The 19,386-nt window shown below is 37.6% G+C and overlaps 1 protein-coding gene across 1 annotated transcript in view; it reads left to right on the top strand.

Annotated features, from left to right (window-relative positions):
* Nucleotides 1-19,386, top strand: part of plxna1a (plexin A1a) — a 278,302-nt gene that overhangs the window by 178,862 nt on the left and 80,054 nt on the right. The window contains exon 9 of the mRNA XM_006631093.3: nt 1,606-1,720. Coding sequence (XP_006631156.2) covers nt 1,606-1,720 — 115 coding nt within the window. The remainder of the gene's footprint in view (nt 1-1,605; nt 1,721-19,386) is intronic.

Genomic DNA, 19,386 nt, shown 5'->3' with positions numbered 1-19,386 from the left:
TTAATAACACAACTACATTATGTGTAATTTAACTTGCAGCCAAGGTGTAGAACTGTAGTAAAATATTGATTAGCTTGAAGAAATGTGAGAACTAGCTTAAACATAATGCCATAATTTACACAGTGAACCACAAATAGTGCAAGTGCAAGATATAAGGCATAGCATACATCTTTGGTTTGGCAAGCCAGTTTAGAAATATACAGTTTTATCTCCCACCACCATGATTTCATACAATGGAAACAGCAGCTAAGAAGTCATATTGTGCTGAAGAATCTCCAGACACTTTTCAAAATATTAATCGGAGGGAAACCAAAGATGGTGGAATTTTGCTGCGGTTTAAACAGAACACATTTGCTGAATTTTGAGTTTATTGTGTTGTATCCTCCCTATCTGTCCCTGAATTCAAAATCCTACAAGGAGGTAGCTGAGTGATGGTAGGCATGACAGCTGTGGTGATAGTCCTAGTTATATGCATGGCCAGTCAATTTGTAGTTCAGGACCTTAATTGGTGTCAAGTGGTGTGGAGTGTTAGAATCTACCTTGGGCTAAGATCATGGAGTGCTTTATGCGCATTGTAAGAAAGATCTTCTGACAGCAGCATTACCACCTTGTAGCTTAACCAGCAGATCATGGGAAGAAGCAAGGCTGGGCCTTGTCATTCCTGCCAGCAAACTTGGCTGATATTGAAAGCAAAATACCACCGTGTGTTCTGACCCTGGACTTGTTCTTTTCTTATGATTGTATGTGTTAACATATGTTAGTTGATATTTGATAATTGGCTGCAGGTGAGATATAAAGAGAGTTGAAAGAAAATAGGAGGATGGTGGAAAATTAGGGAGTTTTGTAACATTTCACCAGGTTGCTGCCAATGTTTAAACAACATGCCAGTAATTTGTACTTGCCTCGTTCACATCTTGACAAGCCTTTATCTTCAGATGTTGGCAGCAGCATTACCACCTTGTAGCCTGGTCTTGTCAGATTTCAGAAGCTAGCCTAGTCAGCACTAGAATGGGAGACTGCTAAGGAGTACAAGTTGCTTCTTAATGTACTGTTAAGCTGACTATTTTGTATTTGGTTGACAATTTCCTCGGTTGTTAAAATTTACATGACACCTTCGATAAGGAGAGCAGTGTTAACCCTGCTGTCCTGGATAAATTCTGCTCTAGGTTAGTCCAGCCTGGCCTGAGATTCCCCGTCATTTGATGTAGAAAAGTCTCACTTCTCCAACTGATCTACTATACTGTAGGACTGCTGGAGCATAGTCACTGCTCTTCATTGGTGGATGTAGTGGGTCCCCTCCTATTTGTGAATCACTTTGTAATCCTTTGGGATGAAAAAGATGAAGTGTGCAGTTTTAATTTTTAAGAAAGCATAAGCAATATGATTTTCAAGAACTGGGGGTATGCAAGGTTCATCACCAAGTGGTCACACGATTCCATGTCTCTTATTCAAGATACAGCATGTATTTTTATACAGAAGATATACTAAACATCTTGGCCAAACATTTATATTGCTGAACACCCTGGTGAATTTCCCAATGTGCATTTTGTGGCTATTTACTGTATGTACACCTGTTTACTGTTTTTCTTGTTTTCTTCTTTTTAGCTGCCTCTCCTGCGTTAATGGTTCCTTTCCCTGTCACTGGTGCAAGTATCGCCACATGTGTACCCACAATGCTGCAGATTGCTCTTTCCAGGAGGGACGAGTCAATGTGTCTGAGGTCAGTTAATGTGTATATATGTGATTTTTTTCCCTTTAACTGAAATATGTTGGCTTAATTAATGTCATCCATTATGAGGGCATATGGTTGGAAAGGAACGTCAGAGAAAAAAAAAAAACAGCAGTTGTATGTGCCTTTTTTATGAATAAGCCCCGTTAGCTAGCCTTGCAGGATCTCGAGAAGAACAGGATTTATGCTTTTTGAAAAACGGAAAGGGAGCCCGAAGTATGCAAATTGTATCTTGTTCTACATTTCCAAATGCTACATTAGCATGAAAAATAAATATCAATCACATCTCCTGCCTCCCGAGTCCCACAGCAGAATACCAAGCAATGACTGTGTCCTCTTCTAGGGTAAACTGTTTATCAGGTGAACATTCTTTTTTTTTCTTCCCTGCTCCACAAATCCATTTTTGTTTTTTACAATTCATGTGTAACAGCAACGATTGATTCAAAAACTACAAATTTACTCTTCTCAATTCACTGTACTGTGTGTATCTGCCACTCATTTCCTCTCTTGAGACCAGCCTTATTTAAGGTTAAATTAGTCTTTGAATTATTGAGTAATTGGCTTTGCGTAAAACCACAAAAACGGAGGTCATACTTTATTAAGCATTTCACTTTTTAATTGGCAGCTTGATGCATCCTGTTTGCTGGTAGATTGCTGTGAATCCTAGTATGTCCAATAGATAATTTTAAAGACCTTTTGTGGTAAATTGTGTGAATGGTGTTCTGGAAACAGCCACTGGGGTTGATCTGCTCCATCCCCACCCCCCTTTTCTTGATGTAGAGCACTCTTGTTCAACATGGGCAACCCTTGTCATATCCAGCCAGTGACTTCTGACAGCAGCTTTTGTTTTGTTGGGGTTGAAATTTTGTTTCGAGGTGAACTTCATCAGCAGTATGGTGTCAACTGCACGAACACAGGACTTGGTTAATACAACATATGGGCTGCCGGAAAGATTCACTTAGATCTTGAGGGCTGTCGGAAATAAGTACATTTTAATGAAATATACAGTACATAACAATGTCCAATGATTTCAACATCTTCAAAAGGATATCCGTAACTTTAGAAGGAGTCATAAGATTACAGTAAGAATGAAGAATACCTAAGGGTGAATTGGAGACAACCTCTAAACTTTAAGCCGGTGTCACACTACATGACTCGACACGACTTCTAGTCAGAGAGCATGTCAGATTTAACGGTGTCGTTGCTGAATCTTGCTGCCTTTTCTTTCCTAGAGGGTGTCAAAATATACGAATAGGAATCGCAGGGGATGACTAATTACACATTTCCCTCATGACATCACGGTTCCAAATCTTGTATTGCGCCGCAAAAGTACCACAAGGTCGCCTCATGAGGAGCACCACACGAGAGTAAACAGACAACATGGAGATCAAGCACATAAACATCTTGAAATATGTAACACAGGCATTGTTTTCCAAAAATAAACATCTTCAAAAATATAATTATTCTTTATGAATATTGCCCACATATACAAAAATAAAAGTAAAAAATATAAAATACCTTTAAGACAAATATTGTAAACAAATTAGTATTGCACTATAATGTATAGTATAATGGGCACATTATCTCACAAGTACACATCTGGCTCACTGCCCACCCCTATGACTTGAGACTCTCTACGAGAAAAGCAAACCAGTTTGATTTTGTCATAGCAAGTCGCAGAGAGTCATAGGGGCTGTTAGGAGCGCTATGACTGAGTCGCTGGGGATGTCACTGTCACGCCCTCTGTAGCCAGAGGGCACTCCTTCTCTGTCCTGTCCCTAGTTTCTGGTCTGCTGTCCTCCCGGTCCCTCTCTTTCCCCTGGGCTATATATTTCCCGGTCTTGCACTCTGTCCTCGCTCAGCATTGACGTTCAGATGTCCTGAGACCCGCCTAGCACCAGGGCGCCCCACGTCCGTTCCCTGAGGGCATAGGTTTCTCTGCTTTGCACTAATGAGCCCGGGCCTTTTTCCCGTCTCGCCGCTACGCATATGGGTCTTTTTCCGCTCTCCTGCTCCCCACGGTTAGTCCCTTTGGACGTCCGTGACAGTCACACTACACAGTTGACATTAACGGGTGCGCTCTGCAACTCGCTGTGATTTTCTTATGATTTTGTAAATATATGCTACTATTGAAAATCCTAGGAAATGTCATATAGTGTGATGCCGGCTTGAGAGAATGATTGTGTGAGCAAGACTTATGAGAAAGCATACACTGGTAAATAACCAGTATGCTGGATGTCCATATCATAAGGGGGCTCTTTGTATTACAGGAAGTGGTAAGATACTGATCAGAAATGAATGGTGAGGGTAGTTTAGTTAGAACTGTGTTTGTTACCAATTCGTTTCATTTTGATACTTACATTACATGCTACAGCAAAGGAAACCATTCCTTATCTTTAAGTTCAGCCTCCTTAAGTCTAGTTATGCGTCTTTTTCAGAACTGGTCATAAGGTAACCTCCCTCATCCAATTATAAATTGCTATTTTATCTTCTTCTTTAAGACTTCCCTGACTATATGGGCTTACTTCTTGCCTCAAAGAGCAAATTACATGGATTAACATTTCCAACTAATACAGCCCTTCCTGCTGCAAATCTTCACTTGAAATGCAGAATTTGTTAATCACTAGAAAACCATTTAATGCACAGTAGCACTTAGGAACAAAGAAGGGGGTGTACAGAGTTTAAGACCATAGATTTGAGACCTGTCTACACTATCTTCATAAAATACATAACTCTCCATATGAGGGGAGAGTAAATTAATCACTACAACTTCAGCTGCTGCTCAAAGGCAGCCCCTAGCTAATCAATTATACATTTGTGTAGCACCGCTTGTTCATTCCCTAGCGATAATTTCTGAATTGGATGGCTGCATCCATTGATCTTAAGAATCCATAATGTCTACTGTTATTGTTGTGAGGCCTTTCTTATTACCCTTTTCTCTTTAAAAGAACTTAATATCAACAGAGCCTTACTTTAAGTATACAAGCCCTTTATAGAATTTATTGTTTGGTTTTATGGGGTGTTTTTGTGGGGGGGTGGGTGTGACAGCGGGTCAGTGCACCAATTGGCTACGAGTGCCAACCTTCTTGCATTAATGCACGCAGAGCTTTTCTGTATTCTGCTACACATCAGGCTAGAGAGTACAAGGTCAGATTCTCATACACCCTGGCAGGAAAGGGAATGGTACCGCTTGCACTGTGCAGGGCTTAGCTACCTTTCTCGATATTTGAGAGGAACCAGATTGCAACAGAGACTGCCCCGTCAATTTCCACAGTTGGCCACTTCTTAGGATGCCACGATCTGGGAGTAATAAACAGCCTGAGGACTTGCTGCCCTCTCTCCGGGCTGCCAGTTTACATACAGAATACAAAACAAGCTTTCATAGGCTTGTTTCAACCCATAGAGCCTGTTGGTCTGTATTACTTTGGGCTAGACACGGCTTACAAATTGAGAGGAAGCTGGCCATCTATACAGGTTAGTATCAAAGTATCTGGGGCTTGACGGTCTATCCTCAGCCAGGGGAGCCTTCTCAGTGACATCAGTGAAAGTGCTGATGGATAACACAGGTTTGAGTTTTATCAGCGAGGAGAACCCTTGCTCATCAAGTTTAAAAATATATATTTCTACGAGTTGTAAAAGCTTCAATCACTCTTTTCTACTTGCATTTTGTGTCCGTGTTGCTTTGGCTTGCTTTATCCTAAGCTTCATTGACGAACGTGTGCATGGGACCTGGCAGTTTCGGTTCAATTTCAAATTCATTCTGATTAGGAAGCAGAAGTTTGTAGTATACAAGAAAAAGTAAAATATTTTTTTTATTATTATAATTATTGTGACTGAGGTGCATCTTAGTCTGAGCCTGCATTGCATATATTCACCTTTTTTGTTTTTGTATCATTATTATGTAAATATATTCTGAGTTGGCACTATTTAAGAAGAGAGTAGCTGTCAACATTTTTTAGACAAGGTTTTAACAGTTTTGTATTCCAGCATTCTCTTTCTTAGCTAGCTTGTGCTAACTGTCATCTATTACCAGCAATGAAAGAGGAATCTGTAAAAAAATAATCCAGCAAATGGAGTGAATTTTGTTTTTCGTGTACCTCTCAAGTCTTTTATATGTGTAAACAAAAAACATATCACATTGAATTAGACAGAACATTGAATAAACAGGAGTATAAGAACCCATTAAAAAACTTAATCCTAGAACATCATGGTATTCGAGATATCCTGATGTAGAGGCTACTGTGAACCCAAGCCATAACAAAAGCCACACTGTAGAAAGTGTTTTTTGCAGAAAAACACATTTTCTGGTTTCCTCAGTGATGGTCTGTGCTCAGAATGTTCTGAATGCACCTTCACAGAGCTCTGCAAACTGATATGATCTAAAAGGTCCCCAGTCAGTAACTTGGGTGATCAGATTATTATAAGCTCGCTAACTAGCACCTCTGGCATCTCAAATTCTATTTTTTGCAGTTTGTTGTACCAACTTCAGCAACATATACAGCTCTGGATAAACTTGTTAAAATTGATCGGCAAAGCAGCTTCCCTCTGGCAGTAATCCGACATATACTTGTTCCTTCCTGTTGAGCAATTTCTTTTTCATATTCTCTCATTGGCTTTAAGGGATGAGACAGATCTGCCCTTTTCTCTGTGCAAGAGTTGACTCGGGTATCAGGGGAAAGATAGCAGTATAAGCAACGCTTTAAGGAACAGCATTTTCATGATAAGATCAGAGGACAGAAAGAGCCTTTTTTTTTGTCCACAGCGTTGATCTTAACCCATTTTCCCTTCCATATCCGTGTACAAGCCATAAATTTTAAACTAAAAGACTGTTGTGCTTTGGTGTTCTGAAACTACATAGAAATGGGTTGCTTAAGAAGCCAGGTGATCTGTTGGGTAAAAAAAAAGACTCGTTAGTAGAATGTTTCCAGCTCAAATCCACTGTGTGACATCCTAAGCAAGTTACCGAATTTCTTTTTTGTGTTGTGTCCCTCAGCGGAGATATAAAACTGATCCTCAGCGCACTCCTGTCCTTTGGAAGTCACTTTGGATAAAATTGCTAAAAAGACTACAGTAAATCTCAAGGTTTCAAACTCTGATAAAACTGTCTGAAAAACTAAGTTTGCTTTAAAAGAGAGGGTGTCTTTTTCGTTTACTTGTCTGCAGAGCAAGTGATGTATTCTGTTGCTCTGAAATATCGGGGCTTGGCAAAGAAGAGTGAAATTGTATTACAGTACAAGACATGCAGGTCCTTATCCAGAACTATTAATCAAAATTCCATTAATGAGCAAATGCATTTTCATATTTTCATACAAGAACATTTTGTAAACGTGTAATTCTGCTCTAATATCTTGTTACACATTTACAAAGTGGGTATTTTTAACCCTTTAAAGTATGACTAAATATTAAATTTTTCTGGTTTCAAGATTGAACACAAGGTCGTGCCTTTTCGATTTTTTTTTATAAGTCTGAGATTTTTTTGGGTTGGGAAAGTTCAGTCCTCCTCTGTAGAATAACCATTCTTTTTTGTCAAGTTCCAGAATTAAAAAAGGGGTTAAATGTGTGTCAGCTGGCCTGTGGTGAACATAATTACTATCCTTAGCCAAGAGCCTGTTGCCTGTGAGCTGTGTGTGTTGGCTTCGGCTTTCTCTGGCTGAGAGCACGCTTTTCTCGTCACTTCTGCTCCGATTTGTCATTTCAAAGCCATCTTTTTGTGTCTGTTCGGGGAAAAAACTAAAAAAAAATCGACAAGCGGCCTGCGTCGTGAATCAGACGCCCACTGTACTCCAGCTAATCTGTCATAAAGAGACCTGTGTTCTTCGAGTGCAACCCAGAGTCAGCATAACGGCAGGGGCAAAAGTCATTTAAAGCAGCTTACTGTCAAAAATGGATGAAGCATGTCAAAAAGTTAGTGATAAGAATTTATGAAAACGTATTCAGTTCTTGAAATGAAAAGCCCTTATGGGGTTAATGGAGCACTCCAAATTCCTCTTTTTTTTGGTGCTCACCTCTTTGTCAGATCTCCTTTTGCAGTTGATGGTATTAGTGTTTTAGGGTGGTACGGTGCATTCTGTCTTCTGCCTCAGCCGCTACAGGGGACTTAGACATTAATCATTAAGGATCTAAAGGTATTAAAGAAAAACAGAATAATCGTACTGAATGTCCTGTGAATGGAGAGCCGCAGAGCCCACGGCTGTCTTAAATTTAAATAGGTAAATACCTGGAAATAGTGATAATTTAGAACACTTTGAACAAAAAGTGATGTTTTCTTGTCAGGTGGCAAGAAAACTAGCATTCAGGGTGAGTGAGAAATGCAATCAGCAATTAACAAGTTAATTTAACCAGAATCTACTTTACAAACCTGTTCCAATTCTACATAAAGTAATAGATATCTGATGTGAATACAAGACAGTTTTAATATGTTTGTCTTCCACATACAGTTATGAGGCTACACTGAAAGTGCTAACCAAATCCATTCATAGGGAGATCTTAACATCCAAGCTCTTGTGATTCTGCCAGCATTAATCATGTATATTGTCATAAAATATAAAATACTCACATGTCCTAGATTTTTAAAACGAATGAAGATGTAGTAGTGAGTTACATGCCATGTGGATTTTAAAATAATTAATTATGTGCTGGTTGGATGTAAAAATGTGATGTGCTTGGAAAACAGCAGGAACTAGAGGAAAGTGTGAACTTTATTTTAGGGAGATATCATGTCCAGGATTATGATATGGACAGAAATATCATAATTCTCATTTAACTTACATTAGCATTATAATTGGTCTTATTACATGCCAATCATTCAACGTGAAGCTATTGATAATGTAAGCTAAAATTGGGTTGTTACACACAGCTATGTGCCATTTGAAATTGAGCAATAATTTTGATTTGTTTTCTACAAGCTTTTCATGCAAAAAACCTTCCCTACATACACATTTATGATTAGGATTGCATTTAGCTTTTGCTTGAACAATGCTAGCCTGCATCCCCAGGGAATCTAAAGACAGCTAAAAAAGTCTCACCTCTTCTAAAATGTTTTTTGACTAAGGTTTGTCAATGAATGCCCCAAGAAAACTGAAAGCCCCAGCTACACATGAGCAACTGCAACTATTACATTTCTTGTAATAGTTACCTGAAAAATCAACCTTGAACAAGTTCAAGTGCTGTACAATTCCTTATTAAGGGAAGAAAAAACACTGGGTATTTCTGTATCTTCATGTTGCATTATTCAGGTTTACTGCTGCTACAGTATATGTAGTGGCGCTTTCTCAACCTTTGTATTAGAGAAATTGCTCTAGGCATCAAACAAAACAAAATATTCCTGTGATAGATTGAGAAGCTGGAAGGGAAATAAAGCACGTCTAAAAACAACCCCTTCTGAGAAAGGTTACAAAAATCACAGAGTTTACCTTTGACAATTTGCAGAGAACAGCCCTTTAACCTACCCAGTGAAACAGCAGCTGTCTTTCATGCCATAAATTGGTGTGCTTCTTCCAGAGCGGTGATGCAGGTTGGTGGGCTCATTTGAGCCAGTCAGTGCAGTGCTGTAGTGTTGATTTGAATGTCCTCTGCGTTATCTAATTGCTGCTGAAGCAATCAGTAAAGAGGGTGAAAGGTGTTCCTTCAGCTCTTGCCAGTGCTAAACTACATCAAATCCAGCGCTTCCCTATGAAGCTTTCAATTTTCCTTCTCTGAGGTTGGCCCCTCAGAGGCCCTTTCTTATCTGTCGTGATTCAGTTGTTTGAGTCCGAGTCAGCTTAGAACTTTTTTTCTTTTTGGAGGAGAAAAAAGAATTGGCTCCCATTAACATTTCCATTGTCTAATTTATAACCATTAGAGCTACTTTTGTTTTAAAGATAATAAAACAGTGATTTCTAGATAAAATTGATCTTATTTTTATTAATTAGATGATGGATCAAAACGACAAGAAAGCTATAAGCTCACTGCATTCCCATTTGCTTTCCCTTTAATTAAACGAGAGCTATAGCCTGTGAAGCAGAGGCTCTTTTAAATAAAATATTAATCTCGAGATTAAAAAAGTGTGTCCTTATAGCACAGCCTTGCTGACAGCCACAGCCTCAGCTTAACCCCCTCTGCTTTCTCCAGGGGCTGTGAAGAATTTTGTTTTTAAGAGTTTATCAGAAAACAAAAATGAAAAGATCTTGTCAGCTCTGGCTGAATTGATTCCAGATGGATTAAGACTCTGGCAACAACAGTTTGCAATTTTGGCAGTGATGGAATTTATTTCCAAATGCATTTACAACTTTTAACCTTTTAAAGAAGGATCAGAAGAACTGCAACAAGCCCAGCAATTCTTCTCGAAACACTAAACATTTCTTGGTACTTTTAGGACTCTCTTAACTGAGAGCAAAGCTACCATTTTGTACTTGAAACTACGGGTTTAGTATTGCATGTAGAGGAAAGGAAAAGTGTTCTGGTTGTAATTGAGATGCCACACTTTTCAATCTCACACTCATGTATATAATGAGCTCAGTCACGTCTGAAACCCGCCTCTCCTCCTCTATCGAACCATGCACCTGCCTTCACTGACAAATCTGGACAGCTGAGTTAAAGCAAGTGAGAGAGGTCAGAATATACAAGTAAAAATCACTCAGCTCCATCATTGTTTTAAAGTCTTGAATGTATTGGAGATTTGAGTTTACCTCAGATTTAGGATTGTTTAGGTGGTGTAAAGTGAATTATTAATTTTCTCTTTTGCAATTATCTATGACATTTTGGGTTGTATTTAGGTAAATAAAATTGCCTGATGTAAAATGTAATGTTTTTATTAATGCTGCAATCAAAACACTCCTTAATGGTAAATAAGGTTTAGTTTGGGGTACACTTGGGGTTTTCACTTGTGATGTAATTAATACACAATAGTGGGTTCTATATTCTTAGTTTTCCACAAATATTGTCTTTGTGAAGACAAGTACAGACTTCTATGTAAAATATTGAACGAACAATGAATTAAAAATGCCCTACTTCAAGAGTAACTGAATAAACTGCAATTTAGAGTTTTGCAATATATTTCTTTGTGAAAAAGTGTCGTCTAGTCAGATTTTATGTTCAGTGTGTAACGTCTGTGGTTAAATGGCAATCTACACTGACAGAAATAGACAAAATGCGTATGGATACTTGTCACTGGATGTTTAATCTGCAGCTCTTAACCAATGACGGTAATTAACAAAGACAATACCCAACACGCCACACAGACAGTCACTAATACACCCCAGTAAATAAATCATAACACATGATTAATGTACTGCAGTTTGTGTCTAAGGGTCCCCTGACATCAGTTTTACTCAAGCACCACACCATGTTTTCATACTGGGGACTTCTAAATTTCCATTTTGACCAGTTGGGAACCAACTTCCAGGAAATCCCAGTCACATTAGTCTAAAGAATTATTCCCTGTTTCAACTAGTGATCTTAGTTGCACACTAGAGGCAGAAGGCATTTATTAGACCTCTTTACTCATTAATTGTATTGGCTTATCCATTAGAATTATGATAATCATTCATTTGTAGCTTTAACAAGTGATAGTTTATTGCAGCTATGACTTTTTTATACAAATGCTACTCTTTATATAATGTATCTTAGAAGCTTTTTCACTAAAACAGTATCCATTCATTGTGGAGTCCTTGCATTTCTTGCCCACATTTCGACTTTTTTTCAGGAAAGTTACAGGAAAAGGCAAGTGTGGCTAATAGGTTCACCCCTGCCAGCAGGTACTCTTACAGGTCCTCCCCATTTTTCCTTAATCGCAAGCTAGAGGGCTGACCCACCTCCCCTACAACTCTGCATATAGGTACTAACTTAGCATGTGGAAGCACTACAGTCCAATTTTCCTCTTCTATTTTGAAGGCGTGTGGTAATTAAACCTGTCTCAAACTGATGTGTCCTGACACTCAGATTCAACCTTTTGCGTTAAATGTATGTCTTCATTCTGTACATTGTGTGCTATCTGGCCTTTGCCACCTTTTTTCCTAAATCATAGCTCTTACGAGGTTTGAAATCCCGATTTTTTGTTTTGTAAATTGCTGCTGACTGCAGTCTAAGGAAGTGTGCATTAGCTACCACAACTTTAAGATTAAGTGCTATTAGGTGCCACCTTTATGATCTGGTATTGCAGAGATGCCAAGAATAAGTCTTTTTTTTTACCCCCACTGTCATGCAGTGATGTAAATTGATTCCTTGCCCCCTCACATGTATACAAAAAATCCTGTAGTGATTGTAATATCACCATTGCTATAATGATGTTGCATCTTCTTTGTGTGAAAACAAAAGCACCAAATGTGTCATGTTTAACACAGTGTAAAAACTTTGTCCTCTAAATCTTTTTGTTTACTCTATGAAATATTGCTCTTGAACCATAGTTGCCATAGAATTTTTGTTTCTGTAAATTCATATAAAAGCCTGTATTGGACCTTTTTTTTTAATTACAGAAAGTCTTTGTAAGGCTTGAGAAGAATTGAAAAATACTAATGTGGTTTTTACGGTAATTGCTAATAGTTTGCAGACTTAGATTGCCATGAGACCCTCTTAGCGGCACAGGAGAGAGAACTTGTATAGTTCCTGTAAAATGTCAGCGCCTCCTCATCTTGTCACTCTTGAAGCCTGTAGCACAGACATCATAGAGGAGGCATCTAATGGGGGACCTGATGTAACACTTTCTGATATGGCTGACAGCACCACAAGCCTGTTGGCACCATGGATCTTTTTAATGAAACTGAATGAATCTTTGGCCAACTTGAAACACATCCAACCTTGGAGATGCTTGTCAATCTGCATGTCCCTTGAAGAATCCAGCTGGCTAATAACCCTAGATTCAACCCGGGGATCTTTTATTTGCTCCAACTTGCAGCTGAAGCAGAGGGCTTTTCTGCTGGGTGATCCATTCAGATAGTTCTTTGTGCTCTGTTTTAGATTTGAATGTGCAGTACCTAGTAGCTACTATCAAGCAGTGTTTCTCCTTTGTAGTTGTTGTTGACACATCAACAGTGACATTTAGGGTATGGTTTAAATTAATACAGTATTATTAAATTGGAAAATCAGAACTAAAAACAGCTTCCAAGCAGCTCCCTATTTACGAATGCTGTACGTATACCTTAGAATTGCCGGGCCATAAACTATACTACCTTTTGTTTATAGCCATTAAATCATCCAATCCAGCAGCTGGCTTATTACTGCTGATGCCTAATTGCAGAGATATTTTTCATATTACATTGGGGTACAGTGGCAGATGGACTGGAACCACATTTCAGAAAAGAGGCCACACTGATTAAATTAATCTTTGGGAAAAGGTTGTGCACAGGAAAAGCTTTTCTTACACGTTTTTAAAACATTTTTTAAAGCTGTGTTCTTAAGACTCTTAACTTCTTTTACCGTTTAATTGACACATTGACATTTAGGCATCTGGCCTCATCAGTGTTATCATCAAGGTATGGTTTTGGATAAGGTTTTCGAAATTAATAGGGAATAATTCCATACACTTATTTTTTAATCTGAGGATGAATTTAAATGTTTATCTAAAAACATAAGGGACCCTAGTGCAGATTTGCTGCTCAGTTCATAGTTTTCTCCCTGCTGTGCATTGCAGATCTTTTACCAGGCTGGCCACTTCTTACTCAGCTTGGGCCTTGTAACAGGATCAGAGCCATCAGTGATCTGTATGTTTAATTATTTAAAATATATTAAATCTTAATTTCCAGATGCTTTCATGTCTGTCTTCTTAATGGGAACTAAAGATTAATATTACATCCTGACTGAACGAGATGACTTGATATGTTGCTATGAAGTGTTTATGTAAGGAATATTTCCTTTTCTAAACAAAATGTGTCAACTTTCAGTGATTCAATCTGTTCTATTTCCCGTTGTCTCCTTTCAAAGAGAGATGGATTCTGCTGTTGAGTTTGAGGCTGTCCATTTTTTGTAAAATAAGTGTTAAGTAGGCTTCAATGTAAAAAAAAAACAATTTTCTGTCTGTCTGAAACATCACATTTTTATTGTGCTTCTAATATTAATAATGGTAATTTGATCCTGCCAAATACAAATTCTAGGTCCCTAGGTGATTATAAACCTCTTGCAGATTTGTTATTTGTGAGCCTGGCATTGTTGTAAAGTATTGCAAGAGAGAATTTCTCTAGGGGCAATCTAATTCCTTCATACAGAAAGAAATTCTGCTAAGGTTAACTTTTCCTTTCTTAGTTTATATCCAAAGCCTTTTATCCACTGAGATCAAGGGCAAATCTCTCAGAACCAAAGAAGTATGAACCTTGGAGGTCTGCCTCCATTGATCCTAAGCACACAGAAGCACAGTGCTACACTGGACAATATGCCATTTCGTAAGCACAGCAATTACTACAGCATCGAATCCTTTTAGTCAATACTTTAATTTTCATTGGATTAATTCTGAAAACATAATTGTATACACCAACGGAGCACAATTGTCCATTCTTAAGAACTTTTAAAAATAATGACTCTCTCAGCAGTGTATACAGTATTGTGATTGTGATATTTGTACTGTAATTGCAAATGAGCTAAAAATAAATGCAACATGGTTGTTATACCCAAGATGGATAAGCAGCCTGATTAATGGAAGGTCTTACCCATGTTTTCCTATTTGAGGAAAAGGCATTTGATGTCATACTGCTATAACTTTATTCCCTCAAATGTATTCTGCTCTTTAATTGATGGACACTCCAGATCCCTTTCATGAGTCACTCTTTCATTTTACACTGGGCTCATTTGGATGTAGGTTGCTTATTAAGTTGCTCCTTAGAATTCAGCCTTTGCCAGCCTTAAGAGCCTTGAGCTGCCTAATGAGATGGCAGCATGATTATTCAGCTGTTGCACCAAATACTTTTGCCAAAAAAGAATGAATTCTCTAGGAACGGAGTCCTGTGGCCCACTGTGTGAAAGTCTAAGCAAATGATCTAGCTGGTTTTCTTTGATTTCTGTTTGATTCACCATTAAAGATAAATGTGAAGCTTTATTTTCTTTGTGTATCTTTAAATTATACGATCCAATGGAAAGCAAACACTTGAGGAGGAAATTGTAGGCTAATAAGTGTTTTAGACTTTTTTTTTTAATTCATGTGCTGTTAAGTGGTATGATTTCCATCCCAGTGTTTTGAAATGCTTTCATGGGCACATACTGGTTTGCTAATCTGCTAAATTATAAACACGATACTGCCCAGATGTAGACTGTACGTCAGCTTTAGTTGAACCTGACAGCTGAAATTTTAAAATAACATGTGGTGTTGTTGAGGATAGGATAGTTTTTAAATCTAAGTATAAGATTTGAGTTCCAAGATGTGAGGAATGTTATTGATATGGAACATTTGTGGTATGGGAAACAATTACAGTTTGAATTCGGCTTTAGTGTTTTTAAGCAGTAGGTGGCAGGCAGTACTGCAAGTGTGATTTCCCAAAAGATCTCTCCATGTCTGTGCACATTACTGTATACTCTTCTCTTTTTGTAAATTGATGTGAGCACAAATATCTTTATTTCCTACCAGATGTTAAGCGATGGTTCACAAGAAGCAAATCTAAATCAAGTCCTAACTATGTGGTTCTGAGATAAATAAACTACATGTGGGATGTCTGATGGTGAAACCCACAGGCCACTGATGATTTATTCAAATATGATTGTGCTTTTTTTCCTGTTTTTTCCTCCTCCCTTTTTCGGAATTAGTGTTTAGTAGCTTAACTAAACTTAATTACCTGCAGTACAGGACATTGAAATGAAAAAACGAATTTGGCACAACAAGATTAAGGCACAGCACAAACTTGCTTTTGCCTTAAACCAAAAGACATTATTCCCAAAATGCAGCACATGCAGGAGTCTACTGTAGGGTCTCCAGCAGCTGCCACCTCTGTTGCCTGAGAAAAATGGAAATACACAGCAGCCTCACCCTGAAGGGATGACCAAAGGAGGACTTCAATTACCACAAATATTATTCTGATTATATGAAAGCCTCACACCGGTAATGCAAATTAATGTTCTTTGCTGTTATATTTTACCTCCTGGCTAGACTTAAAACTGGTAAATTATTTTCTTTACACTCCTGAGATTTTAGTATTTGCTTGTTTCTTCATTCCACTTCCATTTTTCACTCCTCGGAGCTTTGAAAGCCAGTAACATGAACTGAAGAGCTCCAGCCTTGTGTGCGTTACGAATTTTATGCAGTTGGTGTTTTTACTCTGATACGACAGACACCAGCTCTGGCCCACTGTCTTAGTACCACTGAATGAGAAAGTAGATTAGGTTCATTCTCTTTAATTTGATATGAATATCCTGGAGAGAAGCAAGTTAAAAGTGAATTAAGTGGATGGCTTAAAGGAAAGAGATTGGTTTCTTTTATTTAACTGTAATTCAGATTGTATTACTGTAAATGTGGGCATCTCCGGTAGATAGGATTCAATGATAATAAGTTTTTGTATAGCTCATGATTTTGATCTTCTTTTAAATTCACCTACTTATCTGAAGGTATTTATAATATTGAAAGGGAAAAATGCAAATTAAATTGATAGCCGTGTTCCTTGAAATCCTACTATTTAGTTTTCTAATACTCTTGCACTTGTGCATAGGCTTGATTTGAAAAAACATTATCATCTCACAATTAGAGGATATAATCTTTTCATCTGAATGTTTAAATCCTTATCCAATGAAACCATATGCATTTCCATTCTTAAATGATGCATCTTGGTTTAGAAATCTTTTTGGAGGATGAGTCCCAAATACTGGTCGACTAACAGCACATACAGTAGTGACCTCGTTTTCCTCCACCCATCCCAGTAGTAGCAGCATTTTAATTATGCCAAATCTTAACATTAAAGGCAGTTGTGTGGACCTAATGCTATAAGTATTACCGTGTGTCCCAAAGAACTAATTGCCATATAGCTAGATGCAAGTGAATAACCTGTCTACACTTGCAGTGTAAAAGTGTATTTTTCTCAAAATATTTCTTTTATTGTTATACAGTATCTCATGATGGATTTTGAACCCATCTGATGAATTTACAGTAATCTCTTTCAAATGTGTCAATTCTTACACTAGTTCTGGCAAATCAAAAAAATCCCCCAAATTTGTTTACATTTATGAACTCATCCAGTGTGCCTAACTGAGGAGTCTTTTCTGCATTAGTCACCCATGTTGATCTCTGTGAGAAGTTGTTGCATTTGACACAAAAAGGGCTGGTGAATTTAAGGCAACATCTTGCCAGTCATCAGCTTGTTTGTTGGTATGAGCAAACAAATATCAGTGTCTGCATAAACAGTATACTTTTCCAAAATGCATTAATTTGCTCTGTTACTCTGCGTAACGTATGTGTTTGTGATTGATCCTTTTTCTCCAGTTGATACCCAGCTGAGAATGCTGATCCTTTTGTATCCATTCCTGAATTCTGTTGGAGGCTCTGAAGGAGTCTGTCTGTGAAGGCATAGTCTGCATTTGTAGTAGTAGGTTCTTCTAACTTTCCTTTGGTTTGGCTCCCTGCCTAAAAATGTTTTTATTTACACTGCCTTCCCAGAGAATTGGGACAACAGTCAAAACTTATTTTTTTCTTTACAGTCAAGCAGTTTGTATTTGTGGTCATAAGATTAGAATGAATGACATGTATAACATTTTATTTGCAGGTAATGCTATACTGTACTTACTTTTGACCATATTAAACAATAACATGCTTTGTGTTCAATCCAGTGATTTGAAGTGTCTGGGACACAGTCATGTTAAGTATGTTGCAGAGTGTAAAAGTCAGCGTTTGGGTGCATTTTTCCTTTGAGGCAATAACTGCATGAAGTCTGTAACCAATTGAGTCTGTAATCATTTGAGGTGCTTTGCCAAGCCTTTGCTACATGCACTTTGAGTTCTTGCCTATTCTTGTGGTGTTCTGACTTGAATTTTTAGCTCAGCATGTAAAATGTATGCTTGATAGGATTGGAATCTGGACCTTATTCTGATGAATTCCTTCCTATTTTGTTATGTTGAAATCTGTTTTTGCCATTTTGGACTCTTAATCTCATTTAACTCAAGTGGTTTGCTTGTGTATGTTTTTTTCTTTATTTTTGTTATAGGTTTGTTCACGTTAGTATCTTTATCAAACGTAGGTTATCTTCATCTTGTGTCTCCATTTCCTCTTTGCATTTGCTCAAGTCTTTACTTGACATATCTTTCACAAAAGATTAATTTTTGGTCTCCATTTGCAGGAGGGATTTTGGATGTTTTCCAAAGACTGCAAAGAAGTTCTCACCTTATTTTATGACTTAAAGGATATCATCCATGAGATCTTTTGCTGGGAACTGCTTTGAAAAGATTACAGTACTTCATGGAGCATTACCCCTTTTAATAATGCTCATAATATCACAGAAGAATAAAATACAATACTAAGCTAGATGGTAATGCTATGGGCTGTCATAGTATTTATCTTGTTGCCTCAACTTCTCAGCTAGATTTCCAAGTCACAGGAAACACAAAGCCACACATTTAAAGATTTAAGAGAAAAACATTACTAAAGAGTAGTGGAGGTTTTCAAGCCTACTTCCATTGCCTGAATGATCATAGCATACTTTTTAAACATGAAACTAATCATTCCATCAGAGACCAGAACAAATTAACATCCCCTTTATACACATAGACATATACACATAGTCACATAGAATTGGAGGAAAAACTTTAATGTTTTATGTTTTAAATGTTTCAATCAAACAGTTAATGACTAGGAATGCAGTTCATTCATAAGGTACTTAAACACTCATGGTCCTCTTGTAGTTTTGGGAAATAACTGTATTAAACAGTAAGCAATCCCAATAAGGTAGTAGTTCATGTGCAATGAATGGCAAAGACAGCTGACTTGATGTCCTTCCTCCCCTGAGCAATATGTTACTAGTTATCTTACCATTGGTTCTTTTCTGTTTTTGTTTTGATAGGAAGCCATGATTGTGTTTCTAAATGTTCACATTTGTAGCCGAAAAACTTGCTGGGGCATTTTGATGTCAATCTCCTGATATGTCACACAGAAAGTTGCAGGTTTATGTGTAAAGAGCAAAATGCTGACCTCTGTGGTTGACTGTGGATGGTTTGATTTCAGTCTGGATAGAAATTGAAAAGTTTGTTTTACTTCTGAATGTTCAGCAAACAGCAGTTCTGGAGTAATGTTATTGAGTGCAAATGAGTAATTCTTCAACAAATGACCTCCGTCTTGAATTTGAAAATCACGTTTAAAAGTTAGGAAAATTTGCTATTTAAAAAAAAGTCTGCACTTTCATTTTTTTGGCAGCTGTCATCATTGTCATCAGGTTTTGCCTTCTCTGTTTTTTCTTTATGATATAGGTTGTTTATCACACTTGAAAGAAAAACCATATCTTTAAGAAAATCAAGTTAGATATTAAGTGAGTATTTTTAAATATGAAGGCCCATGTTTGAAGAAGACAGAAGATTTTGAATAGTCCCTGGAAGTGCAGGATCAGAGGCTTGATTTTGAGTTAAATTCCTGTTGACAACTGGTGACAGTTTTGTATATTGGAGATGGAATCAAATTTTTTATATGAGTTTTGTTTTTTTTATTCTTTGTTCGATGGGAAAAATTGGCTTTACCATTTCACATGGTTTTCTGGTAGTGATCTTTAATTGATGGTAGTGGAGGGATCTTT

This window comes from Lepisosteus oculatus, chromosome 4 (genome assembly GCF_040954835.1).
Source record: "Lepisosteus oculatus isolate fLepOcu1 chromosome 4, fLepOcu1.hap2, whole genome shotgun sequence".
NCBI classification, from domain to species: domain Eukaryota; kingdom Metazoa; phylum Chordata; class Actinopteri; order Semionotiformes; family Lepisosteidae; genus Lepisosteus; species Lepisosteus oculatus.
The sequence above is the reverse complement of the archived record's forward strand: the minus strand, read 5'-3'. Positions and strand labels throughout refer to the sequence as shown.